The following is a 25,228-nucleotide window of genomic DNA, read 5'->3' on the forward strand; positions in this document are numbered from 1 at the left end:
CCTTCCCCCAAATAACATTTGTGCAAATATGAAATATGTATGGTGGCAAGAACCACCACACGCCCTAGCAGTAAGGCGTGACATTGTTACTCGACCGATCCTGTGTTTGATCCCTATGGGGGGCAATTTGGCCCATAACAAATTTTAGTCGACCATTGGGAGGCCACGTGGTTGCCCACCATTGGCCCACGTGGCTCCCACTCGTTGGCCCACATTGTACAGTCAGCCTGCCCAGTGACCTTGCTTAGTCAGCGTACCTGCAAACTTTTTCCCTGTTTGGGAAAACGATTAGAACGCGATATCAGGAGCATACAATATCGATTTTGAGCGATTCAAGTTGCGTTGGATTCAAATTAGTGAGTTCCTCGATTTGGTGCCAGTTTCAAGAAGTTCTGGGCGCTTTCATTTTTTAGCTTAAAATTGATCACCTGATCAAATACCATCTATCCTGAGCTCTCTATAGGGCTTAGTCCAACCCATTTGTTATATATATATATATACAGACACATAACCAACTATCCCTCTTGAGCTTTGCCGAGACTTGGCCATGGCCTTTAAACCACCAGAAAGAACACCACGCTATCTCTTCTAAGCTTCATAATTTGTAACCCAGGGCCTACTACCCACCTTATTTTCCCACAATTCTCAAATTAAGTAACAGAGGGTTATCTACCTCCGCGCACATAGGCTATTTACTCTGACCTCAGGACTCGAGATGAACACTGGAGTGACCCACTCCTAATTATAGACTTAAGCAATCATCATATCTGTTATCAGTTAAGATTAATAATACAACCAATGAGAACAAACATCAACATATCAATTTTTTTAGTTTTATAACTTGTGCACAAAGACCTTCCCGTTCATTTTCATTGTGGCTGATTAGGCCATCTCCAACTCGTAAGAATTCAAAACATTATAAGCCTCTCAAGCCAACAATAAGTAGAAGAACACACCTAGGGTACCCGCAGGAAAACCCTTTATTACTTGGACAAGAGTTTTGCTATTCCTGAAGTCAACAGAAAACTAGATTTCATGTCATATTACAGGTAATGAATCAACACATTAATTGCACGTTAATACAAGCCTTAGGCCACACATGAAATCAACCATTTCATATCCATGCCTTTGAAAAACAACAATACTCATCCAGATAGGAACACCTCATTCCTCAACATTATAAGCCATGTGAAAACAAAGCATTAAACAAGCACAAAGCATTCAGACATGAGAGTCATGATCAGACACTTATCTTTGATAAATTGAGCTGGGCAACTAAGATTGAGACTTCAACTCTCCACCCAACCTTAGACACACTGCAACCAACTCTTTCTTGCAGTAGTCACACCCGAGCCAGATTCCAGAGTTTGAGGAGAAATGCTTAAGGGACAAACTGAAGCTACAAGCTAAAATAGGGACTCCAGAGGACCAACTACCTCCACCCACCGACTGAGTTCATTGTAGTCAATCTTCAATAGGGACTCCAGAGATTCACCGCCTTCTAGCAAATCAAGAGGCCAATAACTCTTCATGATGATGCTAAATCAAGGAATCTAGAGGTTCTCCACCTCCACCCTTAATGATACCAGGGAATCCAGAGACCTATGTTTCCACCCTGAATGAAGCAAGGGAATAAAAACATTGTTATCTCCACCCTCAATGAAGCAAGGGAATCCAAAGGCTTTACCTCCAACCTCAAATCAAGCTAAGGAAACCAAAGGCTAAACCTCCATCCTTTGAACAACAAGGGAATCCAGAGGCTATGCCCCCACCCTCTGGACAACAAGGGAATCTAGAGGCTGTGCCTCCACCCTCTGAACAACAAAGGAATCCAGAGGTTGTGCCCCCACCCTCTGAACAAGAAGGGAATCCAAAGCTCTCTGTAACAAAGAAACCAAGAAAACAAGCAAAGGGAAGCTAAAGAATTCTCCTACTAGGAATCCAAGGAGCAGGCCTCCACCCAAGATCTTAAGGGAATCTAGAAAAACCATCTCCATCGTCCAGAATTACAGGGAGTCCAGGGACCACTGTCCTCACCTTAGAGCTATTCTTCTACCTCCCAATGCTCAACCAAATATTCGCTCTTCTTTCCTGCACTCTATTAGTATCATAGAGTTATCTTCTCTCGTTCTTTCTTAGCTACTTACTCCTGCACTGTCTCTATTTTTCTCTCTTGTTTTTGAACTCCATCCTCCTTGCATACAAGTGCTCTCTTGCCACTACCCTCGTTCTCTAGTGCGTGGGTGTAATTCTCCCTGTGCGTTTGCGTTCTTGCTCCCAGTGCCTGTTGTGCTCTCTTGCCCCCAAGGATACTTGTCTCTTCCTCAGGTTGTTGCAACTGTCCTTGGTTGAGTGGGCAGAACATACTGTCGCCCTTTCCCTCTCATCCACGGTGGTTCTGTCTTGCATGTTGGTGGAATATGCTGTGTGTTAGCACTTCCCTCCACCCCACTTCCTGTTGGTTGACTTCTTTGTTTTCCCAACTGCCAATGTAGCCCATTCCTTATTCAATTTCGTCCTTTTTGTTTTGTGGGTTTATCCACAGCATGCATGGTTCTTTTGTCCTTCTCTCCAACTCAATTAATTTAGAAAACCAATCCCTTTAAAGTACATCAACCATCCTTTAATGGTTGTCATGAAACAATCAAACTTCCTTCTAATTCCAAGCAATCTCCTCCCCAGGGTCTGGAATTTGTGTCCCAATTGTCAACCCTCTTTAATTATGATCAAAATACATAGAATATTTACAATGAAGGGGGAATTGCCATGGGGCTATCACAATTGGAGTTTTTGAGGGCCAAATTCAAGCATCTTGAAGGCCAAGTCTATACCTGTTGAATCCGAACTGAAGGAGCTGAGTTTTAGTTCCGTTGAGGTTGACTTACAACCTTGTCTTGGGTGCCGAGCTGTGGTACAAAAGGAGGTCGAGTTCATCTTTGTTTAGGTTGAGTTACAGGCTTGTCTTGGAGGCCAAGTTGTGGTACAGAAAAGGGCCGAGTTCATGCTTGTTCTAGGCCGAGTTACACGCCCATCTAGTGTTGAAGAATGTAACTAGTGTTGGTCTTCATAATTGTATTTGAATCATAATGTAATGTATTTGTCAAAAGAAAAGAAAAATATTTTTTATTGTGAAAGAAAATTATTTATTAAGCATGGGTTTCATGCTCTATTATTTTATTTCTAGGTCAAAGCCTCCATTGTAGGCTTCTAGGGTTTATGTCAAGAGTCCTTGTCCATGTCATCATGTAATAGACCCTTCTTGGGCTTTGTCTATCAAGAAAGAAAAATTATTTTGATGAAAAATGAGTCATTTAGGCCTCCTCCACCAGGTCAGCCTATTTGGGAGCCAGAATCCACAATATAAAGGCAACAACTCGACCTCATTTGGAGCATAAGACAAGCAAGTTTAATCTGCAGTAGTTGGAGAAGAAAAAGGAGAGCGAAATACCTAAGGAGAAGGAGAAAACCCTAACAAAGAAGGAGACACTTGTCAAGCAAAAGGAAGTTGCTGGAGGGTCGAGATTTTAGATCTGCAATAAGGGCCAAAATTCTGGAAGTTGCGGGCTGAAATTCTGTGTTGTCGCTGGGTCGAAGCAGGTTGACAAGAAGAGACTACTAAAGTTTGCATAATCATCATGGAAGGTGTAATGCTACCACCCCACATTTACCCGCTTTTACAAGCCCTCCAGGGAAATGTGAAGCGGAGTGCCACTATGACATGACCCGACCTCTTAGTTCTAGTTAAGGAAGTGGGGTCTGTTACCCACCACGTGTGGGTAGTATGCATAGGAGATTTTTTTTCTCCTAGCTGGTCCTCAACCGGCAACCAGCAGTGCCTTCCAGCCACCAGATAGCTTGATGTGCCATTATCTACGCCACCTGAGCTAACCATATGGTCCCTCGCCCATTTATTATGATTGTATGTTTGAAGGTGGGCCTCCTAACCCTAAAGATATGGCTTTTCATTGGGGTAGTTGAGAGTAATTTTCCTTACTTGTCATGGGCAGTTTTGGGCATGGACTGGTGAGGGGATTTGGCGGAAAGAATGGGCTAGGTTTGTACTCTTGCCTCCACTGCCCGATTTTGTGGTTAGCCTTGTATCTTAGTCTCGTGGGATCTACTTTACTGGCCATTGGCTTTAGGGTTGATGCTACATGGGAAATCCCAATTTTGGTTGCGTGGTACAACTTCCAAACTGTTGAATTTCTAAGTCTATCTGTTAGAAATGTATTTTTTATTCTTCTAGTTTATTTCTTCTACTTGTTAAATTCGAACAAGTTATTTAAAACATATAAATAACGAAACAAACACAATACAGTCTCAACATCTACAGATCATCAGCTGAAATAAAACAAACACACAAGTGACACCATTATTTTTGGACAAATGTCCCTTGAAAAACCCAATGCGGGAAAACCGGTGCAGCTATTCTGAGGGTTTATTATTATGCAGTATTTCCTTGAGTACAACTGGGTGCCAAACTCGCTCACCCAACAGAGAAAAATAACTGGCAACAATACCTCTCTATTTGGAAATAGGTATTCAGAAAACCTGTCTTACGAAACCCTCTCCAACGACTCTAAAGCATTGCGTTGGCCCTTCTGGCCTCTGCGTTAGCCCTCTGAGGCACTATGCAGCCTCTGGGACCCTCTGCATCACTCCAACTACTCTCTTCGTGGATGATGCAGTCTCTCTGGGCTCTGCGTTGTCTCTACTGGGCTCTGCGTGGCCTGCTCTAGCTGCTACTTCTCGCTCTTTACCTCTGCACTAGTCTCTTGGCACTGTCTCAGCCTTTCTGTCTAGTACTCACTGCCATTCACTGTTGATCACCGATTCAACTTTGTTGAGCAACCCCGCTCTAGCAAATTGAATCACTGATCACTCTAGTGTATTCTCCAACTGACCCTCAAGCCTCCTCTTATACTTTTCCTGTTGGCCCTTCAACGACCAAAATTAAATCTCTAATCAACGACTAAGATTAGATTTGGCTTGATCCATGACTTTTGGAACCTTCTAACCTAGTTTTATATTAACACCCATTAATATTTTATTTTTCCTAAGTTTAGACTTAGGAACTCCATTAAAAATATTAATTATTTTAATATCTCCCAAACCGGGTACAATCTGTCCAAACCATTTCTGGATCTTGGAGATCTCATGTGCTTTAGCCTCTCCACCAATTTTCATGGCTGGAGCACATCCAATGCTACCCCAAATCAACACTCCCTCTTAGCTAGCACTGTGCTCTAGTAATACTCCTCACTAAGCATCACTTTGATTATTTGGCACCGGTACCTGTGCTGATGCTAGGCGTCCCCGTCCAACATCCTCTGCACTGTTGCACCCTGTACCACTGCCCATGGCCCTGCCACTGCCACTAGTGCATTCATATGGCAACTCCCTCTGCATACATGCTGTTGTTGGTCCATCCTCCCAACACTGCATCTGCACTGCAACTCAGTTACTGAGAAGTAAGTAACTGATCCACCCAACTTCTGACATCCTTGTTAGGCTAGAAACACTCCCGATGTTAAAGCTCCCTTTGTCGCTAACAAGTGCTCCCTCTATTGACCTCTGCGCTGCTGCAACAACTCCCTGCATCTCGCACCATTGCAAACCTCTCTATGCCATCCTGCACTGTTGCAACACTCCCGTGCCTCTCGCACTGTTGCAGCCTGCTAGCCTCGCGCTGTCCGGGGACTCTTGCACTATTGCACTCTCTGCCGCTTCATCCACATCCATCTCTATCGACATCTGCCAGTCCTGCTACTCTCTCTTCGGGGCTCCTGTAGTAAGGTATATTCCAAGAGGTTGGGTACCTCAAGGATCCTGCACCTCATCGCCTATAGTCCTCCTGACTACAGCTCGATGTCTCTCCACCTCTTCTCTAAAGGTACATGAGCACTCATGGCACAATCGTCATCCTCCTCGACTTCCTTCTCCACCTTCGCTGGCATTGCCTTAGAGTCAGACGCCTCTCCCTTGTTCTTCTTCCTCAAACACTGGTTCGCATAATGACACAGTTCCCCACAGTGGAAGCACTTGACATTGGAGAGGTCCTTCTTCTTCATCTTCTCCCGCTTTCCCGCAAATGCCAGAGTTGCATCCTCTTCCTCTTCCTTCTTGATCCGGACTCCTTTACTGCTACTTCCCGCCTTGCTCAACCGCCTGATCTCCTCTTGACAAAGAGCCACCCATAATTCTTCCCAATCTGGAAGATTTGCCCTACCGAGTATATTTTGGACAAATGTCTCCCACTCCTCGGAGACTACGTTAAGTGCGGTCCTTACCATCATCTCCCCATCCGGCGTGGCCTCTATGGAAGTTAGTTGGTCTCGGATCTCCTTCAACCGACCGAGGAAGTGATCTATCTGCTCCCCCTTTTGCATCTGGTATGACTGTAGTTGATTCTCAAGTAACATCTTCCTCTGCACGAAAGTATGCTGGTACAACATCTTCAAGGTGTACCACATTTCCTTTGTTGTCTCATTCTCGGCAATATGTTGGACCACATGATCCTTGACCCATCAAAGATGATGCATTTTGCCTTGGCCATTGCCTCCTCCTACTTCTCATTAGCTACCAGTCAACTAAGATAGCCATTGTTCTCAAGGCGAAGCCCTTGATGCAATGTCTATCTAGAATGGACAAGATCCTGGCCTTCCAAACCACAAAGTTGGATGCCCCATCCAACTTGTCTTGATCCCTTAGTCCATTCACGATCATCTCTCTGCTCTCCTGTCGACTCCTCCGAGTCTCTCTACTTCCCTCTGGAAGTTCTCCTTTCGACTCTTGTTGATTCTCTCTATTTCCCGCCTGGAAGTTTTTTGCTAGACTCCATTTGAGTCTTGATTTCTCTTCAATCGTCAAGTTGCACCTCTCCGATCTTCTGTGCACCCTCAACACTGATCCAGATTCGTTGGCTAGAAATCCGCCTTTGTAGCAACTCCCTCTGCCTTGGTTTTGCCCTGTTAGGTATTGTTCTGACCACAATACCCCACCAGCTTCGCTCCCGCAAACTGCCCACAGCTTCCTATGCCCCAACAACTGAAGGACTGAGCCTCTAGGCTCTGCGCAATCCCAACACTGGAAAAACAACTCCCTCAGTCAACTGCATCAACCCTCCTGGTCTCTGCGTGAGCCTCCTTCTGCCCTCCTCAGCCTCTGCATTGGCCTCTCTCTGGCCCAGTCTGATGACGCAGTCCCTTTCCGTCAACCCTTCCTCTGTCGCTTCTGCAAGGATCAACTTCTGTCACTTGGGACAACTGATTCTGCTGCAAATGCTCTGCTTAGTTGATGCCTTCAACTTTCCTGTGATTTGCAACCACGCTCTGATACCATGTTGAAATTTCTAAGTCTATCCGTTAGAAATTTATTCTGTATTCTTCTGGTTTATTTCTTCTACTTGTTAAATTCGAACAAGTTATTTAAAACATATAAATAAGGAAATAAACACAATACAGTCTCAACATCTACAGATCATCAGCTGAAATAAAACAAACACACAAGTGACACCGTTATGTTTGGACCTAGATAACCGGATTCGTCCTATAGGCGAATCCCGAATCCATCGTGTCCGACACGATTCTCTTGAGATTCGTGTCCAAAAACCATGACACGTCGTGTCCTATTTTGACACGTCGAATCCGACTGCGTGTCACGATTTTGGCAGTGTGTCCTATTTTCCAAGACTCGTTAGGCAGCAAAAGTGACCTGCACGGGTATGAAAAGGCCGCATTTGGTCATTATAGCCACGCATATTTTCATTTGGCAAGCGTTTTGGCAGCTTAATGATCAAGTCTAGGCCCTAGTATTGATATGCTATTCATGGTAATGTTAAATTATTAAAGTAAAAGGATGAAAATGAAGATTAAGGAGAATGCCACTTTTCCTTAAATTTTTAACATTACCATGAAATGACTCAGGATGTTTGAGAGTGGTTCCGGTCTCATGGATTTCATATGGAGAAAGTAGAATTTTAGATTTCATTCAAAATCCAGCAGACTTATCAGTTTTTCAGCATTTTAGGATTGGGGAATTGCAATGTTTCCATTGAATTTTGTCATGTATTAGGGTATGGAACTCGTATTTAATCAAGAGCACCAATCCCTCTATGTACCTTGATGTTAGTGACATTGGTTGTCGAACTCCTGTATCATGACCCTCCTAAAAATGTACGCATCACTCAAACAAAATCTTGACTTGACATGTTATGCTTGTTCTATCTTATGTTAATGCTTAAAGGGTGATATTAATGACAAAGATCCCTATACAGATACAGAGGTAATGACAAAGATACCTCTGGATATTAATGCTTAGAGGGTGATATTAATGACAAAGATCCTGATTTTCCAACAAGACTAAAAAATTAGACATTTCTCGTGGTGGCAAGAGGGCCAAGCATAAGAAATAGATAATAGATTGACATGTATTTGAATTTTGTATGTACTATGCATGCTAATAGCTATAAATGAAGATCTATATTTGAAATCAATAAATTTGTATCATTAATTAAAATTTGTGTAAGAAATATCTAATTTTTAATATATATATATATATATATATATATATATATATATTTTAATAAAATAATATATAACGAATCCTACGTGTCCTGTTCCAGGGGGTCAACGTGTCCGAATCCGACACCACGAATCCCGAATCCCCATGTCAGGTGACTTAGCTAGAGATACATCTATTATCCACTAGAAGATTTATTTTCCTAAAGCAAATAATTAATTTTTATGCCAATATGAAATAGCTGCATACTAACATAACTTGAAACAAGCATGAAAGAAACAATGACATGAGGAAATAAATAGAAGCATAATAGCGAGTCAAGAATTTACCACACATGCAAAGAGAAGAACACCATCACGCTTTACCCCAAAGACTGATGTATTATATTGCAAGTAGTAAATACAATCTCGCAGAATCTCCTCAAGCACAATAGCTTGTATTACATGTTATATATGAGAGCACATAGCCTCATTATATAGAGAGTTGGGAGCAAATCCCAAGGAAGAATGCATGTGAGAACTGAACTTGGAGCAAATCCCAAGGAAAGATAAGTCAAGTTCGATGTGGAGAAGATAGAGACACCAGAGCAAAATCAAATTCCATATGTGCACATCAAGGGAAATCGAATTCCATATATGGCATAGTAAACTCATCCATGAGTGAATCCAAGTACCGTGATAACTCCAGTCAACAAATGCAAACTCGAACTAAGTGATGCCACATATGTAGATGATCCCAAGATAGCTCTGCGTAGGTCCCCAGGAACTGCGTGATTCCTCCATGTGCAACTTGTAGTCTGGCCAAGTGAAACTCGTAATCCTCAAGAGTGGAGTGCTAAGAGTAGAAGAATCTGAGATAACTATGAGATGAGGCCCCACATAATCTTCAGTCCAAATATACCATAGAATATTCCTTCAGTGCATGAGCTTTTCTAATAAATTTGATTTTCCACATGTGCAACTACTGCTTTATCTCTAGGAAATTCGATTTTATGAAATAATGGTGTATTTATGATGCAGTGTGCTCAGTCATCTTCCACATGTCTGTTGACTCAACTCTTTGACTTAGGATAATTTCCAAGTCATTTCCACGTCATTCTATCACATGGAATAATTTATTTCTCTCTATTTTATTTAATTCTAGCCTAATTAAAAGCCACAATTTCCACTAAACTTAGGAAATGTGGGTTTTGAGGGTCCAAAACACATTATTAACCCCTCAAAGTGTGTCATAGTAGAAATTTGAGGGTGAGAGGTGTAATTTTTATTACTCATACCCCATACAACTTCTCTAGACTACACTTATTACAATTTAAATACAATTTTATTTGCAATTTTTAACCTGCGGGAAATCTAAAAAATTAAAAAATGACTACCTAGACCTAACCAAATTCCACGAAATTTTTGTGTGATCGAGTATGGTAATATACACCGACTCTAAACACTAAAATGTGTTAGGAACTCAACCTTCAAACCATCACCCGGCTTGGGGGAAAAAAGTGAGTGAAAAAACTCATAAAATTATCGCCTCTGAAAAAAAAAAAGGATAATCAACCAGATAAAAAAAACACTCAAAGGTGTACTCGTTTGTTGATCGAGTCCCAACATCCTAGGCCTATTACAGACTCAAAACTCATCATTACTAGTATCACTTATTACAATTCCCCGCAAGGTGTGGAATCTGGGTACAAGAAAGATGATGAAAAAATAGAAGTAGAGTTAAAAAACTTTGTTGACTGATGATATCTTATGGTACAAGTGTCCTCTGGATTATCCTTGGGCATGGAGTGTTGAAAATGGCAACAAGAAATTCTAGTTTAATTTGTCCTTGAATTAAACTGTGAATTAAAATCGAATTCTATTCTCATAGCAACTTGTAAATAGTTAATTAAGTTTATTAAACTTAATTAGCTTAGGAATTTCGAGTTGGAAGTCTTTCTGAAGTCATGTATATGTTCTCCCTATATTATAGGGGTCCAGGATGAGTTAAGTATGAGTGGTAATTAGTTAACTCAGTTTATTGAGTTAAGTCCAGTTAAATTAGTTCCAAACTGTTTGAGGAACTAATAGTGAGTTAACGGTCAGTTGATGCATTAATGCACTCAACTAGTGCTACTCCAGTTAACTGAATATTCCCTCATCAGAAACTCATGCATGTCGATTCTGAGAAAGACCCAGTTGAGACTAGAGTGCAGGGACAGTGTACTATTTGTTTTAGATTTTTCTGAGTTGCACTGATAGTGCATGCAATCAAGAACTGATCCTTGAAGGGATTGCGCAGTTTTGAGTGCACTGATTTCCCTTTAAGATGGGTTAATCAGCCATAGGAATTGCGCAAGGAAATAGGGACTTGGAGAGCTGGTGAATTGGCTAAGTATTGGCCTAGTGCTTGCTTGTGAGTTGGAGATTGATTTTACTGAGTGTTGGGATTGTTCTTGAGAGAACAAGCATTGTAATCTCATCTTGATTTTCCGATATATACAATACAGATAGTGGGGTTTTGAGCTGTGGCTTTCCCCGGATATTTATTGTGTTATGTGTATTTGATTCTCTTCCTCTATCAATTATTGTTTTGCTCGATCTTTATGTGCTTCCGCTGTAAAGAGTAGAAGTAGATTCTTGTCTCTTGCTTTAGTTCATTGCATGAGCTTGTGAATCTACAGGAAAATCTACATGGAGCCTTTCATATAATCATCAAGTGTCATCCTAGTGGTCAACACCTCCTTAGGCTAATTTAGGGGATTTCAACTTAGAAAATTATTATTTTATTGTGAGGGAAGTCAAGCACCTCCTCTATAAATAGAGATGCACTTCCTCTCATTTTCCCATGGAGTTTTGGGGAAGAAATCCCACAGCAATCTGAAACTTTTGCGATTTTTCCCATGTAAAAACTTGGCTTTGGATATTTCAAGTTGAGCAAATTATCTTGGGAAAGATATGTTTTGCATGGAGGAACTTTCTTTGGATAAAGTTTAAATGAAGTGATGCTTGGATGAATAATGTTATTTTATTCTGAGAGGTATTTTCCATTTTTCTATAATTTTTGAATTCAGGTTTTTGAGCCTTCCTAATAAATGCTACATCTCTTATGAACTCTATTTTCTTCATATGCAAAATTTGTCATCAAGTATCCATCAAGGAAACTAGATTGCATTCCTTGACCTTAAGTCTCCTAGTTTGGAAAGTCATATGGTTAGATTGAGAAGTTATCATTCTCTCTTTCCCTCTCCATCCAAGGTCTTCAAGTATTGACTCACTCCTTGCCCAACTCATATGCCTATAAATTTATTTATAAGCCAAGGCACTGATCCTTCATTCTCCATCACTTTATACTTTTCATAAATCATTAAATTCAAAGTAGCTTGTGTTTGGAATCTATTTGAGCATCTCCAAGGCCTATCTTGAGCCATAGGTTCTTCGACCTTGCTACTTCATTACACCTAGCACCTTATATTATTGAAGATTACTCTCAGGTGTCTATATGAAAAGATCCTTGGAGGGTATTTAACCTAAAAATCCTCAGGTTAATCTGAGACTTACCGAGGAATCCTCCTTTGTGGGGATAACATTTGCCCACAAAACAGCGAGGGAATTCACTACTATTGTGACAATTGTGGTGGATTCCATTGTTGTTGGGGAGCTAGTGAGGCCTAGCACTAGGGTGCTAGACTTTGCGGTAACAAAAACAAAGACCCCATCTGCTGGTACAAGCACCAACTCCTCATCCTCAACCTTCACCCAATCGCTGCAAGTTGATCTCTCAATATCACCCTTCACCCTTGTGTCTATGTCACTTGTGTGTGGCAATGAGTTTGTTTTTTGAAAGCATCTTGTAGGAAATATTCACACTAATATATGGTGTGATCAAGGCGTCATACGTATCCTTGGCACCTTCTTCATGATGTGAGGGAGCAAATAGTCCTTCACAAAATGCAAGATGATTCTCTTCACTTTGGCCACCTTATTATTGTGTTCAGCCAACAACATGTGATTCACTTTGGCCACCTTCTTATTGTGTTTGGCCAACAATGTGAATCAGTGGGCACTGTAGCATTGCTTTCTACAATAGTCCAAAGATCAAACTCCTCCATCCACCTTTGAAGCCTGCACTTCCAAGGTGTAAAGTTGGAAGAACCCTCCAATCGATCACACTCTTTGAGGCCAAGGTTAGTCATTTCTGTAACTTCTGAACACACCTCAAACAAACAAATCAGCCAAAAATTAAAAAAATCAACGAAATATCACAGGTGCAAAACAACACTCCAATCATTGGAGTTGCAAAGGCATCTCACCCACAACCCTTCACAAGTTCATATGCTTATCTCAGAGATGGGTCACTCAAATCTCTGAAGTCTTCTAGGCATCACACCCACTGAAATCCTCCAACAACTTCCTCTCACAGGCAGCAACCTCCTCTGTACACGAATCGTAGAAGATTTCAAATGCACAACTCTAATAAGATGTTAAAGTTTCTTATAACATGATACATAAATCTGCAATTACTATAAATCAAAATCCTAGATTATGAATCTGAAAAATCTAACACACCTATCAAAACCTTAAGACTACATTGCTTAAAAAATATGGACTGTAGATTTATAAATGCAGAAACCGCATTCTACAGAAAAATTAGAAGAGTAAATTGTAGATATTAATTCTACATAAAATCAATGGTCTGGAAATATGACAACCAGTGGAAAGTCTGCAGCACTCAATCACATCACCTTCTATTCACTGAAAACCATTGTTTTCAAAAACAGTCAGCTTGAAACCGAAACGATCGAGCCAGGCTGAGCTAGAGCCTGGTCAAGTCGGCTCGGTGGTCGAATCGGTTCGGTTGGTCAGGTTGCTACCGAGTCGGCCGAGTTGGTGACCGACTCGGCTGGCTCAGTGGCTGCGGCCGAAAAGCGCAAATTTTTTTTTTTTGGAAATTCAGGACCCCATACCCCATTCTATTCTGCCTTTGGGTTCTTTGGGGTCCATTTACCTCTCCCAAACCCTATAAAAGCTACCCAGCCCCTCTCATTTCCTCACAGCTATCTCATTGCATTTGAGTGAGAATTTGTGAGTTTGTGAAGAGTTGTGGAGTTTGTTTTTGGAGCAACAGTGAGGAGTCTTGGGCAAGCATTGGAGCAAGAGAGGAGCTTCTTGGGCAACCATTGGAGCAGCATCGAGGAGTTGGTTTGTTGGAGCAACTTTGGGGAGGGAGTTTGTGCCTAGAAGTATTTTTTTTCACTTCTAAAATGTTTTTGCTTATTTAATTTTTTGTGCAAATTTGGAAATTGAAAAGAGTGTTTTTTGTAAAAGAAATGAACATTGAAGCAATGTTATTTTTTTGTTTTCATTTTTAGAATTTTTCCTTTCATTTCCAAGTCAAAAAATGGCTCCTAGAGTGAAAGATGTTGCTTGGGCATATGCTGAAATGGTTGATAGTCAAATGCATTGCAAATTTTGCCATAGAAAAATTAAGGAGGGTCCTGGGGGCATTCATAGGTTGAAACAACACTTGGCAAGGATTAGAGGCCAAATTACTCCATGTGAATCACCACAAATTGGGGAGATTAGGAAGGAGTTGTTAAATAGCTTTGAGAAGTTTTGGGAAGAAAAAGTTAGGCAAAAAGAAATAGAGGCTAAAATTGGGAGGAAGGGGAGTATACAAAAAATGATGGCTACCAACCCCCATTTTGATTTTGAGGGCTCTTCTTCTATCCCTTGTACTGATGCATCCAACCCCTTCCACTATGTTCCTCCCTCTTTGGAGTCTATTCAAGGAAAGGGTAAGGGTAAAATGAAAAAGAAGGGTGATATGAATATCAAAAGTTATTTCAATGTCACACCCTCCTCCCCATCAGATGCACATGGTCCTAAAGCTAGTAGAACTTTGTAAGGCACTTTAGATGACCATTGGAAGAAAGAATTGAGGGAGACTGCTTGTGATCACATATCTAGATGGTGGTATGATGCTGATATCCCCTTCAATGCTTCCCGTTCACCATGTTATGAACCTATGTTTGATGCCATATTTGCTGCTGGAAAGGGCTTCAAAGGCCCTACTATGCATGTTAAACACACATGGGCAGCAAGAGAGATATCAAAGATAAAACATGCAGTACAATTTTATTAACAAATGGTTTACATTTATAGTACATGTAGTGACCGTTGGGTTTCACATCCCAAGGTCTCTTGGACTCCTTTTGTCCATTCGGCTTCCACACTAACCCATTTAGGATTAGGTGTCCAACATTCCCCCCCTTAATCCGAAGGGTTATGTATGAGTCCAATAAGAGAGCTGTAATACAAAATGTGCAAATATGCATGGCAGCACTAGGCTGAATGTGCTCTCTGAAATGTTGGTATAAAGGGCGGTGGTTTAAGGATGACCACCAACACTGGAACGCTTAGTGCTGTTCCCGGAACTCTTCCAAAACTGGCAAGAAGCTGAAGTCTTCTGCTAGAGGAAGTGATCCTATTGTTTTAAAGAGGGAAACCTTCAACCATAAAAGGGAGGTCTCACCCCGCATAAAAGGTAAAACTTCAACCTGAAAAGGGAAGTCTCAACCTGTGATAGTTTAAGGATGACCAACAACTCTGGAATGCTTAATGCAATTCCTGGAACTCTTCCAAAACTGGCAAGAAGCTGGAGTCTTCTGCTAGAGGAAGTGTTCTCAATTTTGTTCCTGGAATTCTTCCAAAACTGGCAAGAAGTTGAAGTCTTCTACTAGAGGAAGTGTCCCAGATTGCCAACTGAAGGCATGTTCAGGGGCATCTTTGTCTCTGGCTACAACTCTGAAACTGGTGTGGCAGGTTGTGGCTCAGGCTCGCTTGATGTGACTTTGAAGCTTGTAGATGACCATCATTTCCCCCCCTGTCAGATACAAGGTGAGATGATGGAGGAAACTCAACTGCAAGACTGTTCAATATTCTGGAACAAGTTCTGACATGTGTTTGGAATATCTTCTTGGCTGTTGATGCCCATTGCCAAGAAGCGATCCATCCAAGATGAATCTTTGTTCTTGCAGGACGTTTGTTTCTGAAGCATCTGTGTGAAGAATGACTGGTTTTATGACAGTGCTTACATGGATGAAGATCAAAACAATGATCTTTCAGATGGCCAACTCGGTCACAGTGTTGGCATTTCACGATCTGTTGTTTTTGTTGTTGTTGTTGTTGTTGTGGAAGAGGGGCAGAATCTGGAACAACTGGAGGTGAACTGTCATGAAGAGCAGGTGAACTGTCATGAATGAATCCAGCACTCTGAAACTGAATGGGCTTGGCGTAGTCTGGAATATGAAAGGACAAGTCCTTGTCATATCCAAGACCAGTTCTGTGCTTGTTGTGGACAAGTTGTTCCCAAGGTCTGATGATGGGCTTGGGAAGTGCAGACTGAGTTTCTACATCTGCATGCAAATCTGTTGTTGTATTAGGCACTGAATTTGCAACATTAATGTCTTGTTGTTTATGGGAGTCTGTTTCAATTTTCTGAACAGAAACAGGTTCAGAATGATGACTCCACTGTTGTAATTCTTCTTGCTGGAATTGAGATTCAAGCTGTAAAAAATCAATCTTTTCATGTACATCTTGTAAACAACTATGAATATCGGTGAGAAAATCTTTGCTGATTTTGACTGTATTATCTATAGTAGAGAGTATTAGATTGTCCAGTAACTCTAATATTTCATCAATTGGAACCATTTTTCTTCAGCAAAATTTTACTCCCTTTTGCGAAATGACTTTCTTGTCCAACAAATATCTTTGCCCAAATATGCTCCTTGTAGAGCTTTCAAAACCTTTAAAAGAATTCTAGCTCTCCTCTGCGAGGATCTCAAAACAATATCAATAAAGTGTAACAACCCATCTCAAAACGCGAGCAACATAGCAATATTAGCATGCATGTGAGGCATGCATATGATAGCTACATATGCATGCATCATATACATTGCACTAGTATATATATATATATATACATCGACTATATATCGACTATTCATGGAGAATGTCTAAATATAAGATAAACGAATTAATTATCAAAGGTGTAAATTAAATACCTAATTCTCGTTAATAGAAGAAATATACACTCAGTAAGAAATATAGTTGAGTTTATTCATATGTTTACATATATAACCCAAAATGTGTACTAATAAAACTAAACCCATAAACCTTATGATTAAACTTGACATTTTATAAAACATAAAATAATTTGTAATATTTAAAATCATCATGGTCTTATACTATTTAATAAATTAAAGTACCAACTGTCATAATTAATATGACACCATTCGATATGGTGAGGATCTGATTCAATTAAAGGCAGATATCATGACAAAGCAGCCACCGCCTAACAAAATCTTATCCTTCCATAAAGGCGGTGAACAGATGCGTAGAGAGGGAGGAACCTCTGCTATTTAAAGGGAGGAAGGAGGATTCCAAAGGGGGGTTTCTTTGCCTGTGGATGGGGAAGGTTGTATTTACTGTGAGTGGAAAAACTGAACCGGGTGCTGTTGAAGGAAGAAGGAGAGGAAATTTATCCATACTGCTTATAATTCGGAACTATTGAGCCTTACTTGTTTTGAAGTCTCTGGGCACGGGGGAACGGTATGCATCGGTTGAGAAGCATACTGGATTGAGTATCTAGGTATACTCGGTTTGGCTGGGTGGTTTTGGTCATTCGGTAACGAGAGAAGTTCTGCAGCATCCTCATCGCAACAGCCGTAGCAGATCAGGTAAGTACTCCATCAAATCAATTAAATACAGTTTCACAGTTTCAGCAATCTTTACAGTTTCACAGTTCAGTATATATATATACTAGTGCAATGTATATGATGCATGCATATGTAGCTATCATATGCATGCCTCACATGCATGCTAATATTGCTATGTTGCTCGCGTTTTGAGATGGGTTGTTACATAAAGACTCCAAACAATATCGCTATCAATTACTCTTGTTACTCAACCCTCCAATTGTTTGACACGCAAGGAAAGTCGATAAGCATAAAATGATACGACCAAGGAAATGGTTATTGAAAAGGCAATACCGATAACAGGTATTCCGATCAGTATAGACTGATTTTCTGTGGATTTCGATTTTGTATCCTTTATGAATTCTTAAGCCCTGATTTGACCACAAGATTGCAATGATGAATAAAGAAGATGAACAGAGGCAACAGCTTCTTCAATCTTATTACACAGGCAAATCTGAAATAGCTGCTGGAGAAATGTAGCCGATTGTTTATCCGAAGCTGGACGCCGAGGGTCCGACCACCTCTGAGGCTGTTATAACGCTCCACCTTCCACACATGGTTATAAACCGGTGGCAGAGGACTGGCGCTCAACTGTGTTATTCCTGTAGAGGACCAAGCGTTAACTGAATATGGAATCGACCTCCAAACTTCACTGCTCGAGCATGGGCACTTGCGAGACTAGTGACTTGAAAACCTCTCAACTGCAACGTTGTCATCCAGCGTGAATACCACAGCAAACATTACTTTTATGACGCCTCTGGAATAACACGTGTAGCAAGCGTTATACTTACTGATTTCGGCATAAGGTGGATCCTTGCATGTTGCTAATAATCATAGATATCGAAGTCATAATCTGCATCAACTAGCATTCAATAAACAGTTCATCGAGTTCATTAATATCCAGAGTCTTAAAAGCAAGCCTTTGAGTGGTGTACAGGCCAAATCGAAAACCTTCATATATCAAACCCGAGAGAGCATAGATCGAATTTTCTTTTGATCTTTCCTCTTAGACAAAATTCTGATGATCCAACGGTCTAATTGCCGCAAAGGATGTAACGCATCAACAACGTATGGGAGGAGGCGAGCACTGTGAATCTTTGAGCGTAGAGAGAGGAGCAGTGTGCAAACAACACAATGGCTCGTATAACAGTCTCAATGCAAACAACACAGTGGCTCGTATAACTTCTTTTTGATAATGGTAAGTGACGTATGGTGGTTGGTAAGCCTTATTTGGGAGGAGGCTACAATACCTATAACTTGCGTAGTAAAGACGCAATCAACCACAATATTTACATAGAAACCAAACCTTTATTCAATGCCCAAGAGCCTACCAACTAGTCTCAGAGCAGCCATAGAATCCACAGAAGCTACAGAATATTTCACCGCGTAGAGGAGTGGCAATGCAGAATATTTCACATGTACATAGAGAAAAGCTTGATTGTGAAGTCCATAAATAAGGAACCCCGTGCTTAAGGGCAAACTCAATCGTTGGAACAATAGACGAACCGGCTGAGCTTAGTCAAATTTCCGCGAAAGTGGATTCCATGAGCTACAAGATGCAAGAAGTCTAGTTCTCTTGCTAGCGCGCCAAATACCCCGTTGAAATGTCTTGGGATCAAATCTGTTCTCTCTCGTCAGATGTCACATGTCGGATGAAAGAAAAGGAATCATCAAAAGAACGCAACAGGCGAAGGTGTCAGTTTTTCAATGGCAGATCTCTCAGTTCTGCAAAATAGGTAGAATAGGCAGAAGCCTTTTGTTTTTCTTCATCGCAAAATACATATATGACAGACAGTGTCATGTGCGTTTCTCTGTTGGACCATGCAACTCTAACCAATAAGGCTTAGTGCCTGCTCTCTCAGTGAAGAATAAAACGCTCAAGTTCTGACAAGCAGTAGAAAATGGCAGAACTGCGTGGAAGCTTAACAGAATGGCATTTCTTTTCTTCCTCCTTTTTTTTTTAGCAGATTACTACAGAGGAATGACTGAGCAGACTCAGAATGGCAGGACAGAAAATGGCAGAGAGCAATTTTGAATTGATTTTCAAAACTATATGCAGCACAGGCCAACACTATTCAAGGGAATATGAATCGACTCTTCAAATCCTTGGCGAGCAGCAATGATATTTTATATCAGCGTTAGAGAATATTAATGGTTAGATGTAGTGTGGCAGAGTAATGCCTGGGTAGAAATATGACAGATATAGTTCTAAAATGCGTAGAGAGATAGACTTGATTTGCTCAGAAAAATTAAGAGAAACATGTTCAACAATTTGTTGGCAGAGATTCCAGCTAGAATTTAGCTGAGAAAATATTTATAAAATGCAGAATTGATGGCAGAAATGACCTGCAGAGAAAGGCCATAAAACAAGTGGCTCAAATTAATTATGCAGGGCAGGAATACGCCTGCTCTGATACCATGTTAAACACACATGGGCAGCAAGAGAGATATCAAAGATAAAACATGCAGTACAATTTTATTAACAAATGGTTTACATTTATAGTACATGTAGTGACCGTTGGGTTTCACATCCCAAGGTCTCTTGGACTCCTTTTGTCCATTCGGCTTCCACACTAACCCATTTAGGATTAGGTGTCCAACAATGCATAAGTTAAGGGTGTATCATTTGCAAAAAGAAATTTCCTCCATTAATTAATATTTGAAAGATTTCAAAAACTCACGGGCAAAAACAGGATGTACCATCATGTCAGATGGATGCACTGATCAAAGGAACCGTACCATCATAAACTTTCTTATCTTTTGCCCACAGGGAACCATGTTTCTAAAATCAGTTAATGCATCTCATAGGGTGAAAGATAAACAATTGTTGTTTCAGCTATTGGATGAGGTTGTTGAGGTGGTGGGGGTGGCTAATGTTGTTCAAGTCATCACAGATAATGCCTCTAACTATGTTCTTGCTAGTAAACTGTTAGAGGAAAAACACAAAACCATCTTTTGGACCCCATGTATTGCACATTGCATAGACCTCATGCTAGAGGATATTGGCAAATTAGATTGGGTCAAAAACACTGTAGATCATGCCAAAAGCATAACAAAATTTATCTACTACCATTCATGTATTTTGAGCCTGATGAGGAGACACACAAGGGGTAGAGATATTATTAGGCCTGCCATCACTAGATTTGCAACTCATTTTTTGACATTGCAATCTATGCTTTCACAACATAGAAACTTGCAAAAGATGTTTTCCAATGATGATTGGAATCAAAGCCAGTGGTCTCTCAAACAAGAAGGCAAAGATTTGAAAAAGAAAGTTAATGAAGAAATGTTTTGGAAAAAGGCAACAGAGATTGTGAAGGTCGCTGAGCCACTGGTTAAGGTGTTGCGGTTGGTGGATGGGGAAAGGTTGGCTATGGGCTTCATTTATGAGGCTATGGATCAAGCAAAGGAGCAAATAAAGAGAGCATACAAGGATAGAGTGGCTAAATATGGGCCCATTTGGACAATCATTGATGAAAGATGGAACAATCAACTCCATCGCCCTATACATGCAGCTGGGTATTTTTTGAACCCACGGTATCATTATAAAGCTCTGGAAGCGGGAGCTTTGGGTGGGGAGGTTAGAGATGGATTGATTAACTGCATTAATCGCATGATCCCATTGGAGTGTGATCAGCCGGAGATACACCGATAGGTCACAACCTTCAACAAAGCCACAAGTACCTTTGGGAAGAACCTAACAAAGATTGCAAGGGAAGCAGATGAGCCAGGTAAACAAAAATTTCATTTTTCAAATTCTTAATATTTATTTTGTTAAATTGTTTATAATTCAAAAGTTGGATATAATTTGTTGAGCTAACTCATTACACTACTATATTTTTTGCAGCACAATGGTGGGAGGCTTTTGGTAGCCATTTTCCTCAATTGCAGAAGTTTGCAATTCGTATTTTGAGTCAAACTTGTAGTGTTACTGGATTTGAGCGCAATTGGTTTGCCTTTGAGAGGATTCACACGAAGAAGAGAAATTGTTTGGATCAAAAACGTTAAATGATCTAGTCTATGTCCAATACAACCTCTAGCTCAGACGCAACTAATTGCTGAACAAAAGAGTTGATTTAGATCCCATTGTGTTGGAAGATATTGATCCAACATCAGATTGGGTAGTGGAGAGTCATCCAGTAGAGTTTGATTCTGATGAGGATCTTGATTTGGATTTACAGGTGGAGGCATCACTCGAACATATGTTTAGTTGAATGCAAATCCACTTGCACCAGCCTCAGGCCCAGCCCCAAGTCCTCAAGTTGCAGGCGCTTCCTCTGCTTAGCCACGACGAAAGCGCATATCTCATCTATCTCAACGTGCAACTGCTGCACAACCTGCTAGTGCTACCACTTCTACAGTTGCAGTTGGAGATGATGATGAGGAGGAGCCATGGGTTTCTCTGTTTCACTTTGGTTAGAGGTTGAGCCAGATGATGTTGGCTCCTCTAGCAGTAGCCAGTAGTACTGGTCAACAGTGACTAGTGATGTTTCACTGTCACAGTTTACTTTTGTTGTAGATGCCATTTCTAGCCTCCTTGGTTATGTGTTTTTGTTTTGATCTCTATATCATCATTCATGTATGTATTGGACAGTGCACTGGGTGCCATTTTGATATAATGGATATATTCATGAGCCTACTTTGATCATATGTTGTCTTCTCTCTATATTCTAAAGCTTTGTGTTTGGAAACATGAATGAAAATCTTTAAAATTATGTTTTTTTATAAATAAATAAATATTTAATGTATTTTTTACAATGACCGAGTCATTGAAATATTCATGAGCCTACTTTGATCATATGTTGTCTTCTCTCTATATTCTAAAGCTTTGTGCTTGGAAACATGAATGAAAATCTTTAAAATTATGTTTTTTTATAAATAAATAAATATTTAATGTATTTTTTACAACGACCGAGTCATTGAAATATTCATGAGCCTACTTTGATCATATGTTGTCTTCTCTCTATATTCTAAAGCTTTGTGCTTGGAAACATGAATGAAAATCTTTAAAATTATGTTTTTTTATAAATAAATAAATATTTAATGTATTTTTTACAACGACCAAGTCATTGAAATCAAACCGGCTGAGTCGATACCGAGTTGGAGTCGGAGTCAGAGCCGACCCTCTGCCATTTCCGAACCAGAGTCGGAGTTTTAAAACATTGCTGAAAACAACAATTACAAAGCAACATGCTGAAAACTTCATGTATGAATCTTGTAGTGGAGTGCCCTCAGTCTCTTTCATCTAACAGGAAAACCTGTGATTTACAAAACAGAAGACCATACCAGTGGCAAACGTAGGTTGAAGAGAGAAACCCTAACCTTAAATGTATGTGCCTCACTTGCGAAGAGTGCACCCTCATGCAAAGATAAGGAAACCTGGAATAGAAGGCCCACTAGGAGAAAAATTTGTTGCACGAATGCATGGACCTCTCTCCTTGGAATCTGCAGCTAGGACAAATCTGGAACTCCCTCTAACCAAGCATTATATCTAGATTATAACTGTATATAGATTCTAAACTAGTGATGAAAATAGCACTTTCTAAATAAGACGCATGCATGCATGAACCTCAACCACTACATATAATTAACTGATCCCCCTATCTAATGTTCCTTCCTCATAGCTACAATCGGCACAGGGAAATGGGCAGCATTGACTCTGCTCATCACTGCTAAGCTGGATCTATTCATCATTGCTGCAACTCTGCGAAAATGAGAATGCCTTGGAGCAACCAGAAGTTTCTAACAATACCAATCAAGTTCCATGTTGGAGCCACTGCATCATATAATAATGAAGCCTTCCAAGTACTTTTATTAATCCCATTTGCATTGGCCTATTCTCAAAAACAAGATGCTCATATAACCGTTCTTCTTCCTTCCTTTTGGAGCGTAACTACGCAAAAGAATTGCATTGCACTTCACCAACTAGTCCACAGTCAGACATAGCCCAACAGAAAGAGTAACATGTATAGGTGAAAATGCCAAAACATCAAATTGACAACGTAAAAGTTGTGAAGACTGTGCCTTTTGCAGGTTGGCCTCTAAGAATCTATATCTTGCACGGGAACAGACTACAGTGGCAGACAACTCGTGTAACTGGATGTCTAGAGTTCAACCCTTGTGAGCAGCGTACTTGCCAATTAGCTCCTTGCATAACGCAACTTACAAAGCCAAAGTCGTACATAGGACATACTGCATCTATAACCAACTTGACTGCTAGGAAATTCAGAGTTCAAACCTACTAACAGCCTGCACTTAAGGCTTAAATTAGAAAATTCGGAATTCAAACCTACCAACAGCCTGCAGTTAAGGCTTACTTGGGAATTCATAAAGCTAGAGTCCAAATCATGCTGTGACAATGATTCATTTCATGTAGAAATAGTCATATTAGAGTAGAACGAAATCCTCGAGGACTTTAATTACAAGCAAGGCAACCCACATATCTGTGACTTTAATCAAAGCAAGCAAAGCAACCCATAAATCACCAATGAGGGAGGATACAATGATCACAAATGTTAGTATCGGAGCGAGGGAGGATGCAATGAGATCAGCTAGGGCCAAAGCCAGCTTTCAGAATGGCAAAGCCTTTGGTGCGTTCAATACTTCAATGACCACCTTTCAAATCTTATAGACTCATATTCATACTTTGTTTAGAAACTATTAGTACAACGGGACAAGCCTCAAAGTCACTTATTTAAGTGAGTTTTGGCTGTAATAAAACCAAGAATGGACATAGACTGGACCTTGCATGCAGGATTTTTTTAATTTTCCCGTTCCTTTGAATTCATTAATATAACACAGACATTCCGAGGATAAGAAGCTTATTCTCATATAAAAATCTTATAAAAATCAAATCAATATATAGATTTACCTGGTACGTGAGGAAGCAAACATGACGGTACATGGATTTCGAACACGAAATGATAAATTGTTGAGAGAAGTGCAGTGTCCTCTGTTCAGAGTTGCCTTAAACCCTGCGACAGGGTTTTCGTATCCACCATTTGGCACAGTCGCCATTGACAATATTGCCATATTTTGCTATCCTTCTAACTTTCCTTCGGCCCACCTAGTAGAGAGCTTTCTACCCAATTTACTTCCAAATTCTAATTCACTGCAATTATCCGCTTAATTCGTTTGCGGTGAGATGGGATAAAGCTCCCCTCGCCCTGAGTTGAACTGTCGCAAACAGACAAATGGGGATCCATAAATTCATCTCATTCTATCACATGAAGAAATTGAATCTTTATATTATGTTCTTGTACATAAAAATTACATATCATTTTAGGTTAATGGGTCAATTTTATATCATTGGATGATGGAAGCGTATGTGGAAAAGTCAACATCTCTATTTCAGAGATCACTATAGAAATAGAGATTATTATAAGAGATTTTAACAGTTTGAGTGGGCCTAATGGTTAAGAGCATGTGTTTCTTCCTAAGAAGTCACACGTTCAAGCTCAAAGGGGGAAGAGTATGCCTTCGTAGACTAGCAGTCAAATCGTTGCGCGGAAGTGGGTCTCTTGTCACACAAACTCTTTTTGGGCTTCTAGTGATTCCAGTGATTCTATATGGTTGTGAACTATGGGCTAGCAGTACTTCCGACATGCAGTGGAGACAAATTGAGAAAATTCAGAAGCGTTTGATTACAAACAAATTTAAGATTAAAAGTGCAGTTCCTTATGATATCTTGTTAAGTGAAACAGGGACTGCTCCTATTGAAGCAATTGCTATGGTGCGAGCCATAAGGTATTTAAAAAAAATTGAGCAAATGGAAGAGGGTAGATGGCCTAAGGTTGTCTTTAATGATAGATTGTGCAAGAGCAAAAAAACTTGGATGCAGCAAAATAACAAATGGTTTAGTAAATGGGATATTTGCTTGAACGCGTGCCCCATAAACAGCAAAGAGATAAAAGCTTTTGTTATGGAAAAGTTCCACAAACGTACTTGGGAGAAGGAGCTAGGAAGAAAGAA

At 40.3% G+C, this 25,228-nt stretch overlaps 1 protein-coding gene across 2 annotated transcripts in view; it reads right to left on the reverse strand.

Annotated features, from left to right (window-relative positions):
• The window catches only part of CJD1 (Chloroplast J-like domain 1), a 314,415-nt gene extending 289,913 nt beyond the window's left edge, over positions 1-24,502 (reverse strand). Inside the window, exon 1 of one of the 2 annotated variants that reach the window (XM_089378012.1) lies at positions 24,129-24,502. In XM_089378012.1, the coding sequence (XP_089234138.1) occupies positions 24,129-24,289 (161 nt within the window). In that variant the 5' untranslated portion in view covers positions 24,290-24,502. The remainder of the gene's footprint in view (positions 1-24,128) is intronic. The other variant, XM_089378011.1, reaches the window with a different exon arrangement.
• Positions 24,503-25,228: the final 726 nt, after the last annotated feature.

The sequence above is a fragment of the Pinus tabuliformis genome, chromosome J (assembly GCF_031772625.1).
Source record: "Pinus tabuliformis cultivar Carrire ecotype Pingquan chromosome J, CPIR1, whole genome shotgun sequence".
NCBI classification, from domain to species: Eukaryota; Viridiplantae; Streptophyta; class Pinopsida; order Pinales; family Pinaceae; genus Pinus; species Pinus tabuliformis.